At 41.6% G+C, this 24687-nt stretch overlaps 1 protein-coding gene across 4 annotated transcripts in view; it reads left to right on the forward strand.

Annotated features, from left to right (window-relative positions):
* Nucleotides 1-16299, forward strand: part of pbx3b (pre-B-cell leukemia homeobox 3b) — a 154913-nt gene extending 138614 nt beyond the window's left edge. For 2 of the 4 annotated variants that reach the window (XM_053504260.1, XM_053504262.1), the window contains one exon: nt 15021-16299. In XM_053504260.1, coding sequence (XP_053360235.1) covers nt 15021-15116 — 96 coding nt within the window. In that variant the 3' untranslated portion in view covers nt 15117-16299. The remainder of the gene's footprint in view (nt 1-15020) is intronic. The other 2 variants (XM_053504261.1, XM_053504263.1) reach the window with 1 other exon arrangement.
* The last annotated feature ends 8388 nt before the right edge of the window (nt 16300-24687 follow it).

A 24687-nucleotide genomic window follows, 5' to 3' on the forward strand; every position in this document is an offset into this window, starting at 1 on the left:
GCATAGGGCCCATCCTGGCCTAGTGCCCGGAAATGAAGGCTTTCAGCCTAAATTCTAGGTGTTTGGCATTAACTATTCAGGAATTACAGCCATTTCTATACAAACACAATGGGGTGGGGTGGGGGGAACAAACCAGCATAATTAAAAACAATTGAATGTAGTACATGGATAAAAATCCTTTGCAGTTAAGAGACAAAGTACACGTGCCATCTGCAAACAAGAGTGACAGAGTGATGACAATACAACTTTCAAAACTTTGTGGTGATAAGGTTATGAGTTAAAGGAAGTGGGAGGAAAAAGAGTAAACAGTAAACATTTCTTGTAAGTAGCAGCGAAGACAGAAAAGAGTTTTGTGCAAATAAGTAATAAATATTGTGCAAAAAGCAATTACAGGTTGGAGTTATTGTTAGATAGTTGTTGATCAGTGTGGTTGCATGTGTTTATCAATTCATTCTCAATGTTTTTAGCTATTTGAGTTTATTTGAGTTTTTGAGGTATTTGAGTGATTGTATGTGTGTGTGTATGTTTATCAGTCAGTCCGTTTTTGTTGAGGAGACGGATGGCTTGTGGAAAGAAGCTGTTGCACAGTCTGGATGTGAGGGCCAACTTTGCTTTCTGTAACTTTTTCCAGATGGCAGGAGGGTGAAGAGTGAGTGAGACGGGTGTGTCCAATCAGCCACAATGCTGGTGGCTTTGCATGTGGTGTAGATGTCTTCGATAGGGGGAAAAGATACCCCGATTATCTTACTGGCTGTCATCACTATCCGCTGTAGGGCCTTGTGGTTCAAGATGGCAGTGTTGCAGCTGCTCAGGATGATCTCGATAGTCCCTCTATAGAAAGTGGTAAGGATCGGTGGGGGAAGCTGGGCCTTCCTCAGCCTTCTCAGAAAGAAAGGACATCTGGCTTTATTGTGCAAGGTTTGTACATCAACGGGAAGTGTGCCTTCTCGGACCGCAAGATCTGGTGTTGATGAACCAGGTGAGATTCTCCTTCAGGTTGACACCCAGGAATTTGGTGCTGTTGATGTTCTCCACAGCTGTTGATGTTCAGCTGAGAGTTGTTGTTCTGTGTCCTCTTGAAGTCAACAACAATCTCTTTTGTTTAGGTGATTCACTTGGCCAGTGAAGAATATCCCATTTATTTCCCCTTAATATCTTCCTAGAATCCCTGTATGTTTTAGTTCATTATCCAACTCCAATATAAAGTGGTATCCTATCAGTTATGCAGCATTTGGACATGGCTGAATCTGAGCAGAGAGTACAGTATACACTTGTATACACCCTATACAATTTATCCATCTACTTTAATCAGCAGATATCCTCCTATATCGTTCTTTTACAAGTCAATTTTGTTTCCACTTTGTTTTGAAGAATTTGTATTTACTTCATAAAGCCATTGCTCGACTATGGACTTTAACACTGACACACTTACTCAAGAGTGTTCCTGATTTGGCTAGATTTCGTGAAGGGTTGTTCTTCCACATGCACAGGGTTCTGTGGTCATCCAGTTAAAATGTCTTTCCTTTTTTTCAATAATGTTCCAAACTGTTGAATTGGCCACTCCCAATGTTTTTGCTATATGCCGGATGTGTTTTTTTTTTTCCATCCTTATGATAGCCACCTAGATAGACACCTCTGTGGACCTTATATTGCGAGTTTGAGTGAACAGCTCCAGGCCATAAGTCATGGCAAAACCAGCAAACAGGCCACACCTTTTTTATTATTTATGAGCCCCCCTCAAAATGGGCACATGTGTATAAAAAGGGTTGTAATTCCTAAATAATTGTCATACGTTTGTCAAACACCTAAATTAAACCTCAAAGTCTAGATGTGTACCATATAATTATGATAAAATTACATCTATCTATCTATCTATCTATCTATCTATCTATCTATCTATCTATCTATCTATCTATCTATCCATCTGGGGGAAAATTGGTCAAATCAGTCATTTGCAAGCAAGGAATATGCTAATAGAATGCTAGAATATGCTAAAAATAATGAAAAGCGGATGCTTAAATTCTGATCTATCATCACATTTAATATTTTGATCTCAAACCAAAATGTCTTCAGCGTTGAGCAAAATCAAAAGAATTAGCCACGCTGGGAACAGTAATAATAGGTGCATCCTAATGGCCCCTCTACTAACTACACACAATTCCTGTAGTGATTGTAAAGTAGGGGCACAGTAGTGCACCACTTTTACTTGAAAAAACAGTGAAAACAGATATCCTTCAGCAGCCATGATTTAAGATTTGATACTGACTGTGAGTCCATCAAGTGTGTAAGTGGAGAGGTGTGACTTGACCCTACTTCAGCACCCATCACCCCGGCATGGCAAATTGAAAGACAGAGAGAATGTAACCTGATATCTTACTTTAAATTGAATGGCAACCGCAGTCCAATGATTGTGATTATTATATATTGGGAACTGTAGGTGCTAGATGTTTAGATGTGGGATTGTTTGAGGAAGTGTTTTTACCCTGACTGGTAGTAGTAGCCTTTATGGGGGAATGCACCAATGATGGGCAGGAATTGGAAACATCTCGAAACCCTGTTACCTGAAAAAGCGGGAATGAGATGCTGCGTGAAAACGCTATGGGACATCTCTTTGTTCTACCTGTTGTGAAGCATGTGTGTATTAAACATGTAAAATTTTGGCTTATATAACCTCGGTCAGGTGACGCCATCTGATGAGGTGCACCTGCAGGTTATAAATAGGAGTGAACCGGAAACATCCTCAGGTCAATCTTTGTCTGTATCTTTGAAGCGCAGCATCTCGTTCCCACTTTTTCAGGAAACAGGGTTACAGCAAAGGAATGCCCTTACAAAAGCTACACTCATTGCTGCGTGAAAACGCGATGGGAACAAGAATAACAACGCCAAAGCACTGCAAGTGTCTGGACCCCAGGGTTGTGTTGCGTATGCGCACAATAGCCAAGGAGGTCTCAGAAATAACTTTGGAATGCTGACTCGAGGACCTGTGAGCCCGGAGTAGCATGGACATCCAAACTATAAAATCTGACAAATGTGCGCGGAGAGGACCAACCTGCCACATCACACACTTGCTGCAAGGGGACACCTCTTGCCAGCGCAAATGATGAGGCAATTCCCCCTGATCGAATGAGCCCTGATGGCAATTGCATCTCTTACCCAATGTGACAGCGTTTGTCTAGTCTAGTTGCGGCCCCCATAGCATATAAAAAACTGCTATGACTTACGCCACTGGCTAGTGCGATGGACGTAAATCTGAAGAGCACATACTGGACACAGTGAAGTCTTTCCTGCTCCAGATCTGTAAAAGGCAGAGGACAAAAGGCTTCAAGAACAACTGGGTTGGATGGGGAGACTGACAAAGCCTGCAGATCTCCAAATTTCTTCAAAGAAGTAATGGCCATAAGAAAAAACATCTTAAGGGGCGGAAGCCTAACAGGCACTGATCTAGTGGTTCAAAAGGGGTGTCAATCAGACCTTAAGCATAATCTCTAAGTCCCAAAAAGGGACTGTCGCTCTAGTGAGTGGCCTCAATCGTTTAGCTCCACGAATAAAACGGCAATAAAGGGTGCTTTCCCACAGAAACCCCATCAGTCAGAACATGACAAGCCGAAACAGCGGCTATGTACATTCTGAGAGTACTAGGGCATAAGCCCAAGGACAACTTTTCTTGCAAAAACTCCAGCACTGAAACAATTTGTCAGTGGACTGGGTCTACATGTTTTGCCATGCACCAGCTTTCAAATACACTCCATTTGAGTTCTTCTAGTGGAGGGAGCCCTAGCACTTACAATAGTTTCAATTATGCTGGCTGAAAGACCAGCATCTCTTAATTGGTCCCCCTCAGGAGCCAGACGTGAAGGTTCGGGCCAGGGATGAAATTTTGTCCCCTGCGTCTGAGACAGAAGGTCCCTCCTCACTGGAATCACCCACGGTGAGCCATTGGGGAGAGATATTAGCTCCGAGAACCACACTTTACTGACTTTTCGGGCCAGGAGTAGCTCAGTGGTTAAGGCATTGGACTACAGTTCAGAAGGTCCCAGGTTCAAACCCCACAACCACCAAGTTGCCACTGTTGGGCCCTTGAGCAAGGCCCTTAACCCTCAACTGCTCAGCTGTATAATGAGATAAAAATGTAAGTCGCTCTGGATAAGAGCGTCTGCCAAATGCCTAAATGTATATGTTTTCTCAACGGGGCGCTATCAATAAGAGGCACAAACCCTGTTGACGGACCCTCGCCAGGACTCCTGAGAGCAGAGTTATTAGAGAAAATGCATAAAGCCGTACTGAGCCACGTATGGCCCAGTAGTAAATATAGTAGTAAAGGAGACATTGTGCTGTTTCTTTCGAGGGAAAGGGGTCCAACTCTGCTACATAAAGTCTCTGACAGATTTGACTGACTACGTCAGGGTGGAGTTTCCATTCCCCATGTGTCACAGCTTGTCTGCCCCCACATTCATATGCTCCGGAATGTAAATCGCCTTGAGGGACAGGAACTTGTCCTGTGCCCAAAGCAGAACCTGGTAGAACATAGTAGCCTCTCAACTGCTGGAGGAAGTATTTTAGGGCCAGAAATAGAGCCATCATTTTGAGGCAGAAGATGACCCCTCCAGATCCTCCAGAAGTGTCTGTCATTAGCGCACCTGACGCACCTGAAGTGGGACCCAAAGTCCAAGAACCACATAAAAAGGGGGACGAAGCCCCTGGGGACAAACCCTTATTTGCCTCTGGGGATTGGCCCTTAAATGAAATCCCCTGGCTCTCAGCCACAACTTAAACGATCTCATGTGCAGAAGGCCCAAAGATATCACCGTGGTCACAGCTGCCATGAGACCTAAAACACTCTAAAAATAAAGGACAATCACTTTCTGGCCTTGCCTGATTTCCTTTAGGGTATTGAGGATGGATTCGACACGTGCAGGAGACAATGCTGTGCCTGCATTGCCATCGAAATCCATATGACACCCAAATACGTTGGCCTCAGTGTTTATGGCATCGCCAAAGAGGCGTGCGATCCCTGTCCTTGATGCCAGTAAGGTTAAGCCACAGATGTCTCTCCGTGGCAACTATAGCAGCCATAGAACGGCTAAAGCACGGGCCATCTCTTTGGTGGCACAGAGAAATAAATCTGTGGCTCACTGTAGCTCTGCAATCGCTATGTGTCGTCGATAGGCCCACCAGTGCTCAGATCTCCCAGCAGGTCAGCCTGGTATGCCTGCAAAACCGCCATGGTGTGCAGGCCAGCACCAGCCTGACCCGCTGCTTGAAAAAGCTTTTCCCACCAACCACTAACATCTACCAGGTAGATGTTAGTCTACATGGCTTGGTGGGGAGTGTGGGCTTTTTCAGGGAGGATGAGCTCCGAGGAGAGAGATAGCCCACAAGCGTCTCTTCAATCAGGGGCATCATCATATAAAACCGCGCTTTCGCATCAACATTCAAATAAATTCAATTCAATTTTTTCAATTCAATTTATTTGTATAGCGCTTTTAATGATTTACATCATCACAAAGCAGCTTTACACAATCAAAAGAATTAAGTTTGTATGAAATGTGAATGTGTATGAATCAAAATTATATGATTGTCCCTGATGAGCAAGCCTAGGACGACGGCGACAGTGGCAAGGAAAAACTCCCTGAGATGGTAATAGGAAGAAACCTTGAGAGGAACCAGACTCAACAGGGAACCCATCCTCATCTGGGTGAAAACAGATAGCAGGGATTGATGTGCATAATAATATGCGAGACTGGAAGTTCAATATAAGAGGAGATGTGTAAGATTAAAGTCCAGTTTGTTCCTGGAGGCTCAGGTAGACTGTGAAAAATTTCAGTCCTGAACTATTGAGCGACTGAAGTCACAGGTCCTCAGAGAACAGCTGTCTGCATCAGTCGAGGACAGGACCACCTTCATGGAAAAGTGGAACCAACCCCAGTCACCACTCGCATTCCAGGCAGACCACACGGGGGCATCCATGTGATGAAGTCTCCAACCAGAAGCAGGACTCCAGGATGAATTAGAGAGGTCCAGCGGGCAGAGGGGGTCTGGATCACTGGCAGCTCAGGAGCGACATGTATAGCTCGACAGAGAGATAGGTAGAGGAAAAAGGAGAGAGGGAGAGAGAGAGAGAGGAGAGAGCAGAAAAGGAGAGAGCAAAGATATGGAGAAATAACAGTTAGGTATGGTCACAGTCGAACAATGTAAAAAGTGAATGTATATTTAGTGCAGAGTGCAAACAGAGACTCCGGCAGGACTAACTATGACAGCATAACTAAAAAGGGAGAGCCAGAAGGAAACACAAACATGAGGGCTTCCAGAGATGTAAGGCAACCAATCACCTCACCGTCAACAAACCTGAGTGATCAATGAGAGTGGGGAAGACAGCATCCAAACATACCAGTTCACCTAATACTCTACGTCCATGAGTCCCCCAGATCTGCTCCTTTACCTAAGGCTAATCTATTTATAAAAATGCTTGGCTAAGTAAATGGGTTTTTAGCCTGGACTTAAACACTGAGACTGTGTCTGAGTCCCGAACACTATTTGGAAGACTATTCCATAACTTTGGGGCTTTGTAAGAGTAAGCTCTGCCCCCTGCTGTAGTTTTAATAATACGCGGTACTGACAAGCAGCCTGCATCCTTTGATCGAAGTAGCAGTTCACTCAGATACTGCGGCGCGAGACCATTTAATGCTTTATACGTCAAGAGTAATATTTTAAAATCGATGCGAAATTTCACAGGAAGCCAATGCAATGTAGATAAGATAGGGGGGATGTGCTCATATCTTCTGGTTCGAGTGAGGACTCTTGCTGCTGCATTCTGGACTAATTGAAGCTTGTTTAAGCACCTAGTTGAAATCTATAAATCTATGTCAATAGCACAAAACACGGGTTAAATAGGGCTTATTCCATGAATGAAATTTGTCATGGAGGAAGCCCAAGAAGGGAAGGGACAGTTATTGAGGCCCCTTCCCCGGCCACCTGACAGAAACCTGTTGTCTTTCTTTAAATTTTGTCTATCTTTAAACGCTTGGGGGATTTTTTATTCGATTTTTTTTTGCACCTGCAGCCAGTAGAGGTGTAATCACCACACATTCGACCACACAATTTTTTTTTTTACTACTTCCAGTAACTCCTCACTCCAGTAACAACTACACAACTACACTCGGTCATCATTAGAGGAGCGCTCTGAGGTGGCTATGTCCATTTCCGCGGAAGCAAAAGAGGAAGTCTCTTCTGCCCATTCACAAGAAGCGCCAGAGCGCGCTCTAGAAGTGGACGCTAAAAGTTCCTAATCCGGCGAGAGAAAGGGGGAATTCTGCCAGATCGGCACCTGAACCCGAGAAATGCACCGCGGCTTGCAGTTTTGTTTTAAAGAAGGCGAGCCACGCGAAGCACTCAAAACAGAAAGTGTGGAGATCGTCTTCCGAAACAAATCTGTCACACGGAAGCACGCATCTCCTATCGAACTCTGCCTTATTGGTGAGTTATCTAACACTTTCTTTCTTTTGTTTGTATATTCGCGCGCACACACACACAAACACAACGTGTCCTTGAAGACAAAAAGACCTGAGGATGTTTCCGATTCGCTCCTATTTATAACCTGCAAGTGCACCTCATCAGATGACGTCACCTGACTTAGGTTATATAAGCCAAAATTTGGTGTGTTTGATACACACATGCTTTACAACTAGTAGAACAAAGAGATGTTCCCATAGCGTTTTTATGCAGCATCGAGTGTATCTTTTGAAAAGGAACAACTAAATTAGGGAGAAAATCAGGAAAAAAAATTATATGTACACACACACACACACACTATATATATATGGAATATACACATACAGTGAGGTCAATAAGTAATTGATCACCCTGTGATTCTGCAAGTTTTCTTACTTAGAAATCATGGGGGGGGTCTACAATTTTTAGCAGAGGTGCATTTCCACTGTGAGAGACAGAATCTTAAAAGAAAAATCCGGAAACCACATTGTATGATTTTTTAACAATTTATTTGTGAAATAATGTGTCAAATAAGTATTTGATCACTTGCTTATCAGCCAGATTTCTGACCCTCAAAAACCTGTTATTTTGATTTTAAATAGTCCATATGCTTCTTACGGAGTCACTCCTTGGTTTTCCTGACTGTGTTCTTTGGGTCATTGTCATGTTGGAAGACCCAGCCACAACCCAGCTTTAACCCTTAGGAATCTGAGGGTGTTTTGGAGCCCTGAATAGATTCTGACGTGTCCTGACATTTGTGTACTTTTCAGTTACTTATAACCATATAAATGTCTAAAGTCTGATATCATTTTATTCAGCACAAACTGGGCAACAATAATATATGAGCAGCATGTATGTACAAGTTTGTATATTGGAGAAAAAAACAGTTATGCGTGATTTTTGAAAACAACAACAACAAAAAAAACCCTCACTGAAATAAGACCACAAAACACATTCATGACATTTGTGCACAAGACTTTTGTGACCTGGATCTTATAATGTAGAGGTTTTACTTCAAAATGATGTGACATTTACTTCCCTCATTCATTTACAGAAAACAATACATTCATTAAAATTTTCTAAGACACTTTTTGTTTAGAAAGGCTGTATGCGAGGAGGCGTAAATGATCATGAATAATGCTGTAATTCACACCAGAGAAGACAAAGACCTGCATAATGAGCTGTATAACTACCCCTTTCAGTAAGGTATGTGGAAAGTGTTACACAGAGGAAAGTATTACAAGAAAATAATTAGAAGACAGAAACATATTTCTTTGTTTGTGATTTATTTAGAATAACCAGAAATCTGCAAAAATTCCAGAAACAGTTCAAAATAAATAAAAAGTGCAAAAAGTACAAACAGTAATCATGGTAAAATGGTGCAAACCAAAAACTGTGTAGAATATAAACTGTGCAAAAACATACATGCAGGATTAAACTGCAACAGAAACCATGCAAAATAAAAACTGAAAACCCAGACATTTAAAGGCAAATTGTGCAAACAGGAACAGTGCAAGATAAAATGGGTGTATGATTTTTATAGTCACATCCCTGTGCCACTCTTGGAAGCAGTTTCTGTTCAACTGAAGACACAGGGGAACACTGCATGCCTGGCATTTCCGAGGTGTTTTTTGCCACTTGCCACGTACTGCTTTGCAATGAGCACATAACCTGCGACCAGCAGTGGCAACATCTCTGGTATCCAAGGTCAATTCAGCTCCTGGAACTGGTACATAGTCACTACTTGTCCGTTTTGGTGCTACTTCCTGAGAGACATCTAAAAGCTCTTTGATGAGTTGTAAACTCTTTATGGGACAGGTTACCATACAGTTCTATATGCACAATGAAAGCATTGGTGGCAGCAATGTCCAAGAAGTGTAGAAAATTCTTTCTGTACCACTTCATTGTTTTGTGCTGTTCAGTGTAGTACTGTAACAGCTGATCAGAGAGATCAATGCCACCCATGTGCTGGTTGTATGCAGTCACAGGTGCAGGACATGGAAATGTCTTTGTAGTCCATGTACCTTGTAATTTCACCCTCCTTTTCACTGTGTCTCCTGTATAAGCAGAATGGATGGTAGAATAGAGATACTTCTCGTGTGTCTATCCACTTCACAAATACAAGAGGTCCATCCCGAATCCACCTGACAGATCCCCTGGCAGACTTTTTTGAGAGTGAATTATTTGCATTCAGAGGGCAGTCCCTCCTGTAAGTCCCACATGCACCAAACTTCATGGAAAGCAAGTCTTCGAGGAGCTTTGCACTTGTGTAGAAATTTTCCATGTACACGTGGTACCCCGAGCCCAAAACTTTACAGTCCAAAAGAGACGCCACTGCATCATATGATAAGCCATGGCCTGTGGGAAAGTTGTTCTTTCCTGTGTACACAGAAAAGTCCATAGTGTACCCATTTGAAGAATCCGCAAGAACAAACAATTTGAATCCCCACTCAGTCGGCTTGGCTTTCATGTACTGGGTCATTCCTGTGTGTGCTTTGCATGCCACCATTCTCTCATCCACAGCTAAATTTTTTCTAGGATGATAGATAGATTTGCAAGCATGACGGATAGTGTCCATAAGAGGTCTAACCCTGAAAAGACGATCGTGTTCAGATGTGCCCCTCTTCCTGTCATTCTCCTTGTCTGCATCTGGCTGACTCATGTGGACATTCCAAGATATCATCCGGTATCTGTCCCTTGACCTAACAGTAGCTGGAAAAGGTACTGTTAAAATACTGTTCTGTCTCCAGTAGTCTGTGATGGAGGACAGCTTTACCATGGCCATGTAAAATACGATCCCAATGTAGTGGTACATCTCAGTGACGCTGATGTCTGTCCATTTATATTTGCGTCCTTTCACAGTTGCTTTGGCAGCCTGAGCATTGGTGTTGTAGCACAGAGTCGAAACGGCGCTCGTTGAAAAAAAAAAACAGCTTGAACATGAGCATGCTGATAACACAAAATAAACTAATGTACATTATCATCATATAGATATATACACATATGTGCACTTACTCAGTATAATTCTCAATTGCGCTCAAAACTGAACGCGCTTGCATGTCCTGATGTGAGGTGCTGGTGAAGGCAAGGGTGATGCAGACACATTCCTAAAAACAAATAAGTGAATAAAAAAAGTTAGCCTATACTGTTCAGAGTAAATGCATGCGCAATTAATAGGTATGGACGCTTAATAGGTATGAATTGCATAAATTTTATGCCCCTCTGTGTCTGTTGATGGACAATAGACTAGACAAATATCTGTTGATGGGCCATAAACCATGTAGTGCATCTCAAACATTTACACCTGGGGTGTAATTACATGCGTGGGGCCCCAGTCCGAAGGACATTGACAGTCATCAATAGCCTTTTCCATTTTCTGACAATTGCTCCAACAATTGTTCTTTTTTTAACAAGTTGCTTGGCAATTGCCCCTTTCCAGCTTTATCAAGGTCTACAATTTTGTTTCTTTTGTCTTTTGACAGCTCTTTGGTTTTCCCCATGTTGCTCCTTAGACTTTGGCTGATTGCGGGGTGCACAGGTGTCTTTATGACAGCTAACAAACTCAAACAGGTGCCACTAATTTAGAATCATGAGCAGAGTGTAGATGGAATATTTAAAAGCAGAATAATTGGTCTTTGAGGGTGAGGAATCTGGCGAAAAGCAAGTGATCAAATACTTATTTGACACAGTAATTTACAAATAAATTGTTAAACAATCATACAATGTGATTTCCGGATTTTTCTTTTTAGATTCCGTGTCTCACAGTGGAAATGCGCCTATGCTGAAAATTGTAGACGCCTCCATGATTTCTAAGTAAGAAAACTTGCTCACAGGGTGATTAAATACTTATTGACCTCACTGTATGTATATATTATTTACTGTATATATACACAGTACTCTCACCTAAAGGATTATTAGGAGCACCTGTTTAATTTCTCATTAATGCAATTATCTAATCAACCAATCACATGGCAGTTTCTTCAATGCATTTAGGGGTATGGTCCTGGTCAAGACAATTTCCTGAACTCCAAACTGAATGTCAGAATGGGAAAGAAAGGTGATTTAAGCAATTTTGAGTGTTGCATGGTTGTTGATGCCAGACGGGCCGGTCTGAGTATTTCACAATCTGCTCAGTTACTGGGATTTTCACGCGCAACCATTTTTAGGGTTTACAAAGAATGGTGTGAAAAGGGAAAAACATCCAGTATGTGGCAGTCCTGTGGGCGAAAAATGCCTTGTTGATGCTAGACGTCAGAGGAGAATGGGCCGACTGATTGAAGCTGATAGAAAAGCAACTTCTGGAACTTGAAGACTGAAACAACCACTCGTTACAACCAAGGTATGCAGCAAAGCATTTGTGAAGCCAAAACACGCACAACCTTGAGGCGGATGGGCTACAACAGCAGAAGACCCCACCGGGTACCACTCATCTCCACTACAAATAGGAAAAAGAGGCTACAATTTGAACGAGCTCACCAAAATTGAACAGTTGAAGACAAAAACGTTGCCTGGTCTGATGAGTCTGAAATTAGTTTCTTGAACATGACAATGAGTTCACTGTACTAAAATGGCTCCCACAGTCATCAGATCTCAACCCAATAGAGCATCTATGGGAAGCCAAACACATCAAAAGTGGGACGAAACCCTATCACCCGATTGAGCCGCTCTGGGCAGACCAAATATCTGCGCGGTCCAGTGGACCGCGCAGCGCGATGATCTGGTTTATTTGCGCGGCCTGGTGGATCGCGCAGCGCGGACCAACTTGAGCAGCGCTGCTCTAATTACAAACCTGCGCGACTCTGATAGAAATAGACTCCGCCCACCATCATATTACATTTTATCCTCAATTTCCCGCTGTAGTTTAGAGTGCACAAAGTGGAAGCAGTTTTTTTTTTCATACTTAGGCTATAACGATATTGGCAGACATTATAAAGTTGATTCACTTTATTAAATTTATTATGTTTATTTTTTCTTAATGGAAACTGCAGTGCTTGATGACAATTTATTTAAAATGTCAGGACTGTTTAATATTGTTTTCGCCTGGTTTGTACGTGCGCATCTCAGCGGGGTAAAATGGGCGGGGTCTATTTGTATCAGAGTCGCGCAGCACTGCCCAGTGGCTCGCACAGGTTTGTTATTCGAGCAGCGGTGCTCAAGTTGGTCCGCCCTGCGCGACTAAAACTGGTCTGCACTGTGCGATCCACCAGGCCGCGCAAATGAACCAGATCATCTCTGCACTATCCAGATTGTCGTCCCCTGGGCCGCGCAGATATTTGGTCCGGCCATAGCGGCTCAATCGGGTGCCACGGTTTCGGCCCACTTTTGATGTGTTTGGCTTCCCATACAAATTTGGGATGTGGTGGAACGGGAGCTTTGTGTCCTAGATGTGCATCCCACAAATCTCCATCAACTGCAGGACGCTATCCTATCAATATGGGCCAACATTTCGCAAGAATGCTTTCAGCACCTTGTTGAATCAATGCCACGTAGAATTAATTCAGTTCTGAAGGAGACAGGGGATCAAACACTGTATTAGTATGGTATTCCTAATAACTCCTTTAGGTGAGTATATATATATATATATATATATATATATATATATATATATATATATATATATTTAAAATTTTCAAACTTGTATACAAGTTTGAAAATTTTGACCAGAGGTACAGTATAGTGCTGTGAGAAAGAAGTTGCCCCCTTCCTGAATTTTAATCTTTTGCATATTTGTCACACTTAAAAGAAGAAGAAAGAAATCAAAATGTAAATATTTTTCAAATATATTTTTCTTTTTTAAGGAAAAAGAAGCCGTCCAAACCCACCTGGCTCTATGTGAAAAGTAATTGCCTACTTTCTAAATCATGTATGAACTGCTAAGTAAAGCAAACATGATCTAAAATGCAGTAATTTAAGAACAGATGAGAAACAAATTAACTGACATGTATCAGTCTGGAAGAGGTCCTGCCATCTTTATAAAAGGGGAATAATTACAATGGTGACCATTGGCCTCCATGGTCCTTATGGTTCCTAGATGGATGGATCAATCAAGGTGTTCCGATTGAAGATCTCGTGCATGGAGGTCCTATTTGGTTTGCTTGGAATGTGGCAACTGGGGACAGTTCCAATTTAGCATAAAGATTGTCTTGGACTAGGTGCTGTTCTTTTATGGTGTGTGACTCATTGATTCTTCCAAACTCCTTGAACATCAGCTTTCAATAAAGAACATGGACTCCATAATAACTTAAACACATATCCTGTTATACTTAACTTCCAGTCCCCTAACACACAGTATAACTGCAAATTAATCTCTACTATCAGTTATCACCCAAATGAGGATGGGTTCCTTGTTGAGTCTGGTTTCTCTTAAGGTTTCTACTGTACCTATTGCCATTGTCATTGTTCATTTTGATTTATACATATATTCTTGTACATTTTATGATCATTTCCCAAATTTCCTTTTTTTGTAAAGCTGCTTTACAGCTAACTACATTGTTAAAAATGCTATAATGCTTTTTTCATTTAAATCAATGGGAGAATGCCTATTACATTTGGCATAAAACTAATACAACACTTTATAAAAAGAACATCATACCAACAGCCAAACAGGTTGGTGGTAGTGTGATAGTCTGGGGCTGTGTTGCAGCTTTAGTAACTGGACAACTTGCCATAATTGATGGAACCTTGAATTCTGCAATCTACTGGAAACTCCTGAAGGAGATTGTCCAGCCATCAGTTTGTGACCTCAATCTCAATCACACTTGTGTTATGCAGCAGGACAATGCAATCCCAAACATATCAGCAGGTCTTAAAAAAGTAAAAAAAGAGTGGCCTAGTCAAAGTCTGGACTTTTATCCAGCTGTGGTAACCTTAAACAGGCCATTTATGCTTGAAAACCCCAATATGGCTAAAATACAAGAAGTTATCACAAATGCTTAATTTTATATGTTGCTGCCAAGGTGGCACAATCAGTTAACAGGTTTAGAGGCAATTACTTTTTCACATAGGGACAGGTAGGTTTGCAAAGCACTGCTCAAGGGGTGCTGTATCCTGGCTGACCCTGGCCTTTGACCCCAGCCTCTTAACTGGGATATGTGAAATTAACTATGCTAAATAAGTTGCACTATTAACTAAGTAGATGTGACAAAATAATTAAATCCAAATCTTCATGTTTAGAGTACAGGTATGGCATTCAAACACCAAAAACACTGTACCAACTGTTGGTAGTGGTGGTAGCATGTTTAGGGATGTTTGGCTGACAGTGGAACTGGTACAGTTTTAATGAAGAACGAATGCCAGCTAGATGGTTAAAAAAAGAAAGGAAAAACATTGATAAATTTCTTTATGCTTTGGGCAAATGTTAAAGGAATTGAGAAGAATCAGTGTGTAATTTTGGAAATATTGGTTTAATATCCATATTAATACTTATTTTGCCTTACATGTTTATTTTTTTCCATGCACAATTTTATGTCACGATGTCACTTAGCTTCTTGTTAATAGTCTTGTTAATAGATTTTCTTATTTGTTTTCTTCAGCAGACTAATGGGGGTTGGCAAGATGCTGCGACCCCATCCTCTGTGATCTCCCCTACTGAAGGCCCTGGTAGTGTGCACTCTGATACCTCAAACTAATCTCTGTATTGACACACTGACCAATCAGGCACTGGTTAATCAGAGACATTAGGACATACCATCTTCACAAATACATTCAGCAGATCATTTGACAGCTTTGGTGTCTCTTTGAAATTAAATCATATGGTCTTATAAGACTACTTCAGTTCATTATTTTACTAATAATTACTAATACATACTTGGAAAATATTTGTGTTGATTACACAGTGTGTTTTTTATTCTTTTCTGTGTTGTACAAATAGCTGTGCTTCATACTGTATCTCATTTAGACATTTAGAAACATTTACAAAATAGGAACATGAATTTTGCCAGTAAATCTAATCTAGTCAGTTTAGATACTATGCTACATATGTTACAAGTGTTTGTTTCAGACTTTTGAAGATGGAATCCATTTCTTTGTTCCTGTTTTCTTCTATAACCACATAAATTAATTGATTAATTAAAATGATGGAAATTTTGTTTAAAGAAAACATCACCGTAAAGTGAGTTTTACAATGTATGGTATATAACTTTTGATACGACACAAAATACAACTCTTGCTATTAAAGCAGCATGTATAAAAACTCTATTTTGGCATGTCTCCATTCAGAGACAAAATTACACAGTCTTGTATATAACATAGCTTAAGAGTATTTATACATTTAACAAATTAGTACATAGATTCATTACCTCATACTAATAAAATTGATAAAATTCCAACCCTACTACATTTTTCTAGCTTAAAGTTTTTTTTACTGACTACCTCTCCATAATCCTCCACCAAGATTTTTTGCCATTCCACATTGTATTTCCTTTTTGTACAATATTATGTAGGTGCATCTTTTAATACACCTCCTCTCATGTAATGTAATCTTCTTTGTTGTTTACGTGAAGCAGAAACAACAACAATAATAATAATGATAATAATTACAACAACAACAACAGAGAGTGAGATAGAAAGAAAATAAAGATGAATCATAATGCAATGCATAAATGGTCTAGTATACAAAACCGTACATGTCAGGCCCTGTGGGACAGAACTTCCTTTCTCTTGTTTTGTATTATATGTGACTTCTGATACTAATTTAAAAAGATCATGAACATTTATTTGTGGCAGTAATTTTAATGTTTTACTGATGTTTTGTGTTTCTAACCAAACTACACCTCAGACTGAACAGTCTTCCTTGTGGTAGTTATGTATAATTCCAAACATGAATAAACACTTATACCTTTCATGATGGAACAATTTGGATGTTTGCCTGTTTGGTCATCTTTCTTTTGAAATCAATGAATACCTTAAATCAGACATGCTGTGGGAATTACATATTTTTGAATACAATGTATTTAGCGTTTAATATACTTTCATCAAATTTGATATTCACATTTACATACATCTTATTTATTTATTCATTTATTTTATTTAACTTGGTACACAAATATAAACAAATAGTGAAAACTGAAAAAAAAACATGATGGTGTAAGGGACTGCCCCTAGAGGGCACTGTGGCCATGTTTATTTTTTGTTTATAGTTTTGTTAGAAGACTCAGTTTCCCAGAAGGCACCTCGGTCAGGTGATGACGAAGTTCACCTGAGCCGAGGTGGCTCATTAGAGATCTTATAAAAAGCTGGTAGTTCTGGGAAACTGGGTTGAGCATGTGCCTAATGGGCATTTGTTTTGTTTAGTTTGAATTCAGTTTTGGTGTTAAACTGGCTCTGAGAACTTGTTTTCTGTGTCGAATGTAGCGGAGTGTATCTTTGGTTTTACCCTTGTTTATATGAGTATGGTGTATGTGATCATTGTCTGCGTGTTTTTAGTTACTCCTGTTTGTTTCTTCTTCATGTCTCTAGTGTCTCTACCTGGTCTCTCGTGCCTCTTCCCACTTTCTAAATTCAAATCAAATTCAAATTTAATTTGTCACATACACAGTACGATATGCAGTGAAATGCTTAGACAACTGCTCGTGAACTAAAAATAAAATAAAAGAATATGAATAGTGTCCTTCCCCGGTCTCTGGTGTCTCCCCCGGTCATTAAGCAAAGCTCTAAGCCTACAGTAAGTATGATCTACGAGCGTGTGTGTAGATGATTCGCTCATAGAGGTGAGTGTGGATGATTCGCTCATAGAGGTGAGTGTGTGTGTGTGGATGATTCGCTCATAGAGGTGAGTGTGTGTGTGGATGATTCGCTCATAGAGGTGAGTGTGTGTGTGGATGAGTCGCTCATAGAGGTGAGTGTGTGTGTGTGTGTGGATGATTCGCTCATAGAGGTGTGTGTGTGTGTGTGTGTGTGTGTGGATGATTCGCTCATAGAGGTGTGTGAGTGTGTGTGTGTGCATGATTCGCTCATAGAGGTGAGTGTGTGTGTGTGTGGATGAGTCGCTCATAGAGGTGTGTGTGTGTGTGTGTGTGTGTGTGTGTGTGTGTGGATGAGTCGCTCATAGAGGTATGTGTGTGTGTATGTGTGGATGATTCGCTCATAGAGGTGAGTGTGTGTGTGTGGATGATTCGCTCATAGAGGTGAGTGTGTGTGTGTGGATGATTCGCTCATGGAGGTGAGTGTGTGTGTGTGTGTGTGGATGATTCTCTCATAGAGGTGAGTGTGTGTGTGTGTGTGTGGATGATTCGCTCATAGAGGTGAGTGTGTGTGTGTGGATGATTCGCTCATAGAGGTGAGTGTGTGTGTGTGGATGATTCGCTCATAGAGGTGAGTGTGTGTGTGTGGATGATTCGCTCATAGAGGTGAGTGTGATTCGCTTGAGTGAGCGTGTGTTGCTCATGGGAGTTTTACCTACCTCCTAAAGAGCTTTGGTTATATGTTTGAGATACGTCTATAAAGCCTGTGTTACAACAGAATAATTGTTATATGTCTTGGGTATTAGAGCCTGTATGTTAGAACAGTACAGAGCTTGGGTTATGTGTTACAATGTGTTTTCATTAACTTAATGAAAAAAAGACAGGGGTGATGGTCTTTGGGGGATCCTCTAAGAACCCTTTTGTAGATCTGGGTTTTTGTCCCAGTATGTAAAACCAGTCATCTCAAATTTAGCTGTCAAAGTGGATGCGGATCTTAGGTTTGACAGTCAGATTAGGGATGTTGTTAAATCAAGCTTCTTTCAATTGAGAAATCTAGCTAAAATAAAATCTGCTCTCCCTAGGGAGCTTTTTGAGACAGTAATTCATGCTTTTGTCACCACTCGAATTGATTACTCTAATGCACTCTATGTGGGGGTTAATGCTTCCTCCATTGCTCAACTTCAGCGAGTACAAAATGCTGCCGCACGTCTTTTAACTGGCACACGGAAGTATAAGCACATTTCCCCAGTTTTAGCCTCACTTCACTGGCTCCCTGTATATTTGAGGATTCATTTCAAAATTCTCCTGTTTGCTTTTAAAGCATTAAATGGTCTAGCCCCGACCTACCTGTCTGAGCTGCTTCACCCATATTCGCCCTCCCGCTCTCTTAGGTCAGCTGATCAGCTGCTCCTGTGTGTGCCGAAAACTAAGCTTAAGCTTAGAGGGGATCGGGCTTTCGCTGTTGCAGCTCCAACAATGTGGAATAAATTGCCTTTGCACATTAGACAGGCTTCTTCCCTCGCTGTTTTTAAATTTCTTCTCAAAACCCTTTTTTTTTTCAATAGCCCTTGATGACTTGCAAGATGCTGGCATTTGATTCATTTGTTTTACTTATCTTATTTACTCTACTTTGTGTCATTTGTTCTTATTCTATAGCTGCTGTTCCTAATTTGTTTTGTTTTTATTTATTTTTTTTTATATGTGCTATTAAGCTTTTTAGTTTTTATATTTTTTTATTTGATTCTGTACAGCACTTTGGTCCAGTGTGGGTTTGCAAAGTGCTTTATAAATAAAGTTGGTATGGTATGGTATGGTACAAGCTTCCAGAGTCATGGTACGTGTTATGTCTCCTGTACCCTTGTGTGTGTGTGTGTGTGTTTTTTTTTTTTTTCTTTTCTTTTTGTACCCTTGACTGTGCTTTGTTTCCTGAACCCCTGAGTGGGTTTTGGTCCCAGAGTCCCGGTGTGTTATGCTTCCAGAGCCAGTGTCGTCCTTTTTATCTTCCTCGGGAGTTTACATCGGTCATAATCAGCGCCGTTTATATTCCACCACAAGCGCCTATGCAAGCCCTATGCAAGCTGCATGAGGCACTCACACAGCAACAATCACAACACCGGGACGCTGCGCCAAACTTTTATCAGCACATCACCTGCCCCACCAGGGGCGAATAGGACACTGGATCATTGTTATACAACAGTCAAGGACGGCTACAATGCACAATCTTGCCCATCGTTTGGTAAATCCGACCACGCCGCCATCTTCCTCATGCCAAAATACAAACAACGGCTGAAACAAGAAGTTCCGGTTCAGAGGGTGGTCGCGCGCTGGACGGACCAATTGGTGGCCACGTTACAGGACGCACTCGATGACGCAGACTGGAACATGTTTCGAAACAGCTCCAATGATGACGTCAGCGTGTTTACGGAAGCGGTTGTGGGATTTATCGGGAAACTAGCGGACGATACCGTAGAGAAAAAGAATATTAGAACGTTTCCCAACCAGAAGCCGTGGGTGGATAAAACCATCCGCGATGCTCTGAGATCTCGCACCGCTGCCTACAACACGGGACTCGCATCGGGGGACATGGAACCGTACAAGGCTGCGTCATACAGTGTCCGGAAGGCGGTGAAAGAGGCGAAGCAGCGCTATGGGAGAAAACTAGAGTCACAACTCCAACAGAGTGACTCTAGGAACGCGGACGCGACTCTGGCAGACGAGCTGAACACTTTTTATGCTCGCTTCGAGGCTGCAGCTAAAGACGCTAGCGATGCTAATGCTAGCGATGCTAATGCTAGCGGGCTAATGGCTGCAGACAGGAAGACACTGCCAGCACCGGAAGTGCGTTCATCATCACTGAGCATGACGTGAGGAGAGCCTTCAAGAGAGTGAACACCAGGAAAGCAGCAGGACCAGACGGGATCTCCGGTCGTATCCTCAGAGCCTGCGCAGACCAGCTAGCACCGGTGTTCACTGAGATATTTAACATCTCTTTATCTCAGTCGGTGATCCCCACATGCTTCAAAGAGTCCATCATTGTTCCTGTCCCAAAGAAACCTCATCCTGCTTCCCTCAATGATTATCGCCCTGTAGCCCTCACCTCAGTAGTGATGAAGTGCTTTGAACGCCTGGTCAGAGACTTCATCATTTCTTCACTACCGGACACACTCAACCCACTACAGTTTGCATACCGCCAGAACCGTTCCACAGACAATGCAATCTCTCATCTCCTCCACACATCACTTACTCACCTGGACACTAGGAAAGGGAATTATGTTAAAATGCTCTTCATCGACTACAGCTCTGCATTTAATACCATAATTCCCTCCACACTCACCACCAAGCTGTAGCACCTGGGACAGCTCATCCATGTGTCAGTGGATCTCCAATTTTCTGACTGGCAGACCACAGGCAGTAAGGATGGGCGGACATGTCTCAGCCTCACTCACTCTCAGCACTGGAGCCCCCCAGGGTTGTGTTCTGAGACCCCTGCTGTACTCTTTGTACACCCACGACTGCGTGGCCACTACCAACTCCACCGCCATCATCAAGTTTGCTGACAACACTGTCGTGGTGGGCCTGATCTCTAACAATGATCAGTCGGCCTACCTAGAGGAGATTGTAAATCTGGAGAACTGGTGCCAGAGGAACAATCTCCTCCTAAACATCAGCAAGACAAAGGAGCTAATAGTGGACTTTAGTACAAAGCAGGAGAGGAACTACCAGACCCCCATCATCAACAGGAGTCCAGTGGAGAGAGTGGACAGCTTCCGATACCTCGGTGTTCACATCATGCAGGACCTGTCATGGTCCTGTCACATCAACACCGTGGTAAAAAAGGCCCGGCAGTGTCTCTACCACCTCAGACGCTTGAAAGACTTTAGACTGCCCTCTAAGGTGCTCAGGAATTTCTACTCCTGTACCATAGAGAGCATCCTGACGGGGAAACATTACGACCTGGTTTGGAAACAGCACCATGCAGGACAGACGGGCTTTACAAAGGGGGTACATATTCCTATATTTTATATTTTGTGATATTTTTTACATGCCCTTATTTGTACAGTTTGTTTATTTTACTAGTTACATTCATTTTCCTTTGTATTTAATTTCTTTTTATTAATATTTATTTCTTATATATAGTTTTTTTATTTTATTCTTAAGGTCACCGGCGGTCGTATAAGCATTTCACTGCATATCGTACTGTGTATGACTGTGTATGTGACAAATAAAATTTGAATTTGAAGTGTTTTGGTTTGTTTACTTTGAGTGTGGTTCGTTTGTGTTGAATAAACCCTCTGCATTTATGCCTGCCCTTTTTGAGCTTATGGCGATAACAGCCCGTACCGCCCCGAACGTGACGGATGGATACAGCAACTTGAATTAACAACACGATTACCTTTACTTATGGTTAAAAAAATACACATTTTCTATTTTTTTTATTTATCAGGGCCAAAATTACAACTGGGTAATCCTCACCAACTTCTAAAAACAAATGACTTTAGGTGGCTAGAGCAGCAACAAACAAATCATAACCGATTTCAATATGTAGTGATATTTCTCAAACTACGAGGCGTTTGCTAGTTTCACAATCATTAAGACAATTATTGCCAGCCAGGTTGTATTTTCAGCAAGATTCTGTGATCTACAGACCTCTGTAAGCACAATAAATACTTACAGTCATGACCTTAAAAAAAGAACAAAAAAAAAATACCAGATAAGTATGATTTTCATAGAGCTGTAGTAATAAAAAAAAAGATAAAAAACTTTTATAGAATAAAAGTAAGAAGTGTAGGTCCATCGTGTATATATATCCTAAAGGAAAACAAAACGCGACCTAAAGTGGCGGTCCCTGGGGAAGCTTGCCTTCTTCCTCAAGAACAGGAATAGGGCCCATGCCCTCGGCACACCTCTGCCTACGTTGTCAACGTCCAGTCACTGGAAAACAAACTTAGTGACCTCAGGCCCAGTTCCAAAGAGTCATTCGGGACTGCAATATTCAATAAAAAATTTTTGTATAGGGCTTTTAACAATTGTCATTGTTGCAAAGCAGCTTCACACAACCAAAAGAATTATTTAGGTTTGTATGGAATGTGTATGAGTCAAAATGGTCAGATAGTCCCTGGTGAGCAAGCCGAGGGCGACAGTGGAAAGGAAAAAGTAATAGGAAGAGTCCTCGAGAGGAACCAGATTTAACAGGGAACCCATCCTCATTTGGGTGAAATAGAAAGCAGAAATTGATCTGCATTTATACTGTGTTAGGTGGCAGCCAGTTTAGGATAACAGTTGATGTTAATATGGAGTCCAGGTAGTTTATCCACTGCTTCACTGAGACATGGTTAAACCCAGCGGTACCAAACCACACCATCTAGCCGGCCAGGTTCTTCTTGTTTCAGGGCATAGACAGAGCATGGGAATAGAGGAAATCAAGGTAAGACGGCATGTGTTTTAATGGTAAACAACAGCTGGTGCAACAGCGTGAGCATTGTTCCTCGCACACACTCCTGCACAACCAACCTGGAACTATTGACCATCGAATGTTGTCATGCTTACTTTCATCAGGAGATTATATCCGTCATAATCAGAGCTGTTTATACAGTTATATGAGCTGCATGGTGCACAGCACCAGACACAAGACCAGGAAGGCTTATTGTGGCGGGGGCCAAATCGATACTTTTAAAACGGTACCAGCGCCAAATCGGTGCCTGAACCAGTACTTTACAAAAGCCACAAAATTATGGTGGACGACTCAAGAATACATTTTTATTGAACAAAAAATTGAATGCTTAAAATTGAACAATATTGTGGCGTGGGCGGGGTTTCGATTAGGAACCATCATGCTTTGCGGGAGGGGTTGTTATGTGTTCACCCTGTTGGGGAAAGGTGTTTGGGTTAGTGGCTTCAAACAGGTTTTGTGTGTGTGTGTGTGTGTGTGTGTTAGAAGGGTTTCTTGTTGATTGTGTGTAACCTGTTGAATGTGCTGTTTATGTGCAGTGCTGAATAAAATACTCCCAGCCATTTGCATTGGGCAGCAAGGAAGCTCACTCGTCTCTCCAGGTTCCTTGGTAGCAGTGAAAAACGCCACAATATATTAAAAGTTTAAAGCATATATGAATTTATAGGTATATACAAAAAACAACTACTAGTACTAGCTGGAAAGACATAATTATAAACAGAATCCATGTTACATTAATATTTTACAAATCGTTTGACCATTTGTTAGCATAAATGCCAGATTTGCATTTTGTAATTAACATTACATTAGCCCACTACTAATCTGCGGAAAGGCTGCTGTCGTCATCATAATCTGTGGACTTCTTTTTGCTACAGTTGGTATGACTAAGGCTGGGGTCGCCCACACTGAGAGAGCCAGCTGTTGTCCACAAGCTATCAAACACGGTGCATCCCTCTGCTTTTAACTTTATATTGAGTGCCCTCAAATGTTTCATTAGATTTGACGTGTTTCCCCCTTTACACGCAACTGCTGTAAAACATTTGCTGCACATCGCGGTGCCGGAATCCTTTCTTGTAAAATATAGCCACACTATCGACACTTTTGTTTAGTTTTAGGCATTTTTACAAAAGTTGTTTAATTTAGCAAGCTAAGATAGCGGTAGACCTCCTGCTGCTGTCAGAGCAAGTGTATTGTTAGTTGCTGCATTCACACGCATCTCGGATGGTCTCTCATTTCCTGATGATTCGTGCTTTTAATTTTTCTTTTAATCTAATAAACATTTAATCAACAAAAATAAAATGGACAGTAACATTACTGCAACAATATTTTGGATTTGTATTATCAAAGCTTTCCGAAGTTCTCAAGATTTTTCCAATTAAGAAAATAATTTATTTTTCCGATCATTTGTGACACCCCATGAATGCAGTATTTAAATTTTACTAGCGATCATGTGTGTTGATAAATCTGATGCTTATTACAACTGTGTCATCATAGCCCCAAAGAACAAATATTTCAATCGACAATTTAGGCATTTAAGTGGCACCGAAATGAGGCACTGAAATTCGCGTTCTGTTTTGGTCCGGTACATACCAGTTATATAGGTACCGGTGCCGTATTGGCACCGTATTGGCACCGGTTTTCGGTACCCAACCCTAATTTTAACAGCGCCAACCTTAGATGCACAGTGCCGAACTTTTATCAGCACATCACCTGCCCAACCATGGGTGAAAAAACGCTGGACCATTGTTACCCTCCAACCGAAGACAACTACAATGCATAATTTCTTCCTCATGCCAAAATAGGCTTAAGCAGGAAGTTTCAGAAGGATGTTGCGTGCTGGACGGACCAATCAGTGGCCGCTTTACAGGACTCACTCTATTACGCAGACTGGGACATGTTCCAGCGCAGCTTTAAGGACATCAGTGTGTTTATGGCAGCGCTTCTGGGATTCATTGGGAAACTAGCAGATGATATCGTGCAAAAAACAACCATCAGAACATTTCCAATTAGAAGTAATGGGTGGATAAGACCACCCGCGACACTGAGATCCCACACTGCATGCCTATGGCG

Source organism: Clarias gariepinus, chromosome 9 (genome assembly GCF_024256425.1).
Source record: "Clarias gariepinus isolate MV-2021 ecotype Netherlands chromosome 9, CGAR_prim_01v2, whole genome shotgun sequence".
Taxonomy (NCBI): domain Eukaryota; kingdom Metazoa; phylum Chordata; class Actinopteri; order Siluriformes; family Clariidae; genus Clarias; species Clarias gariepinus.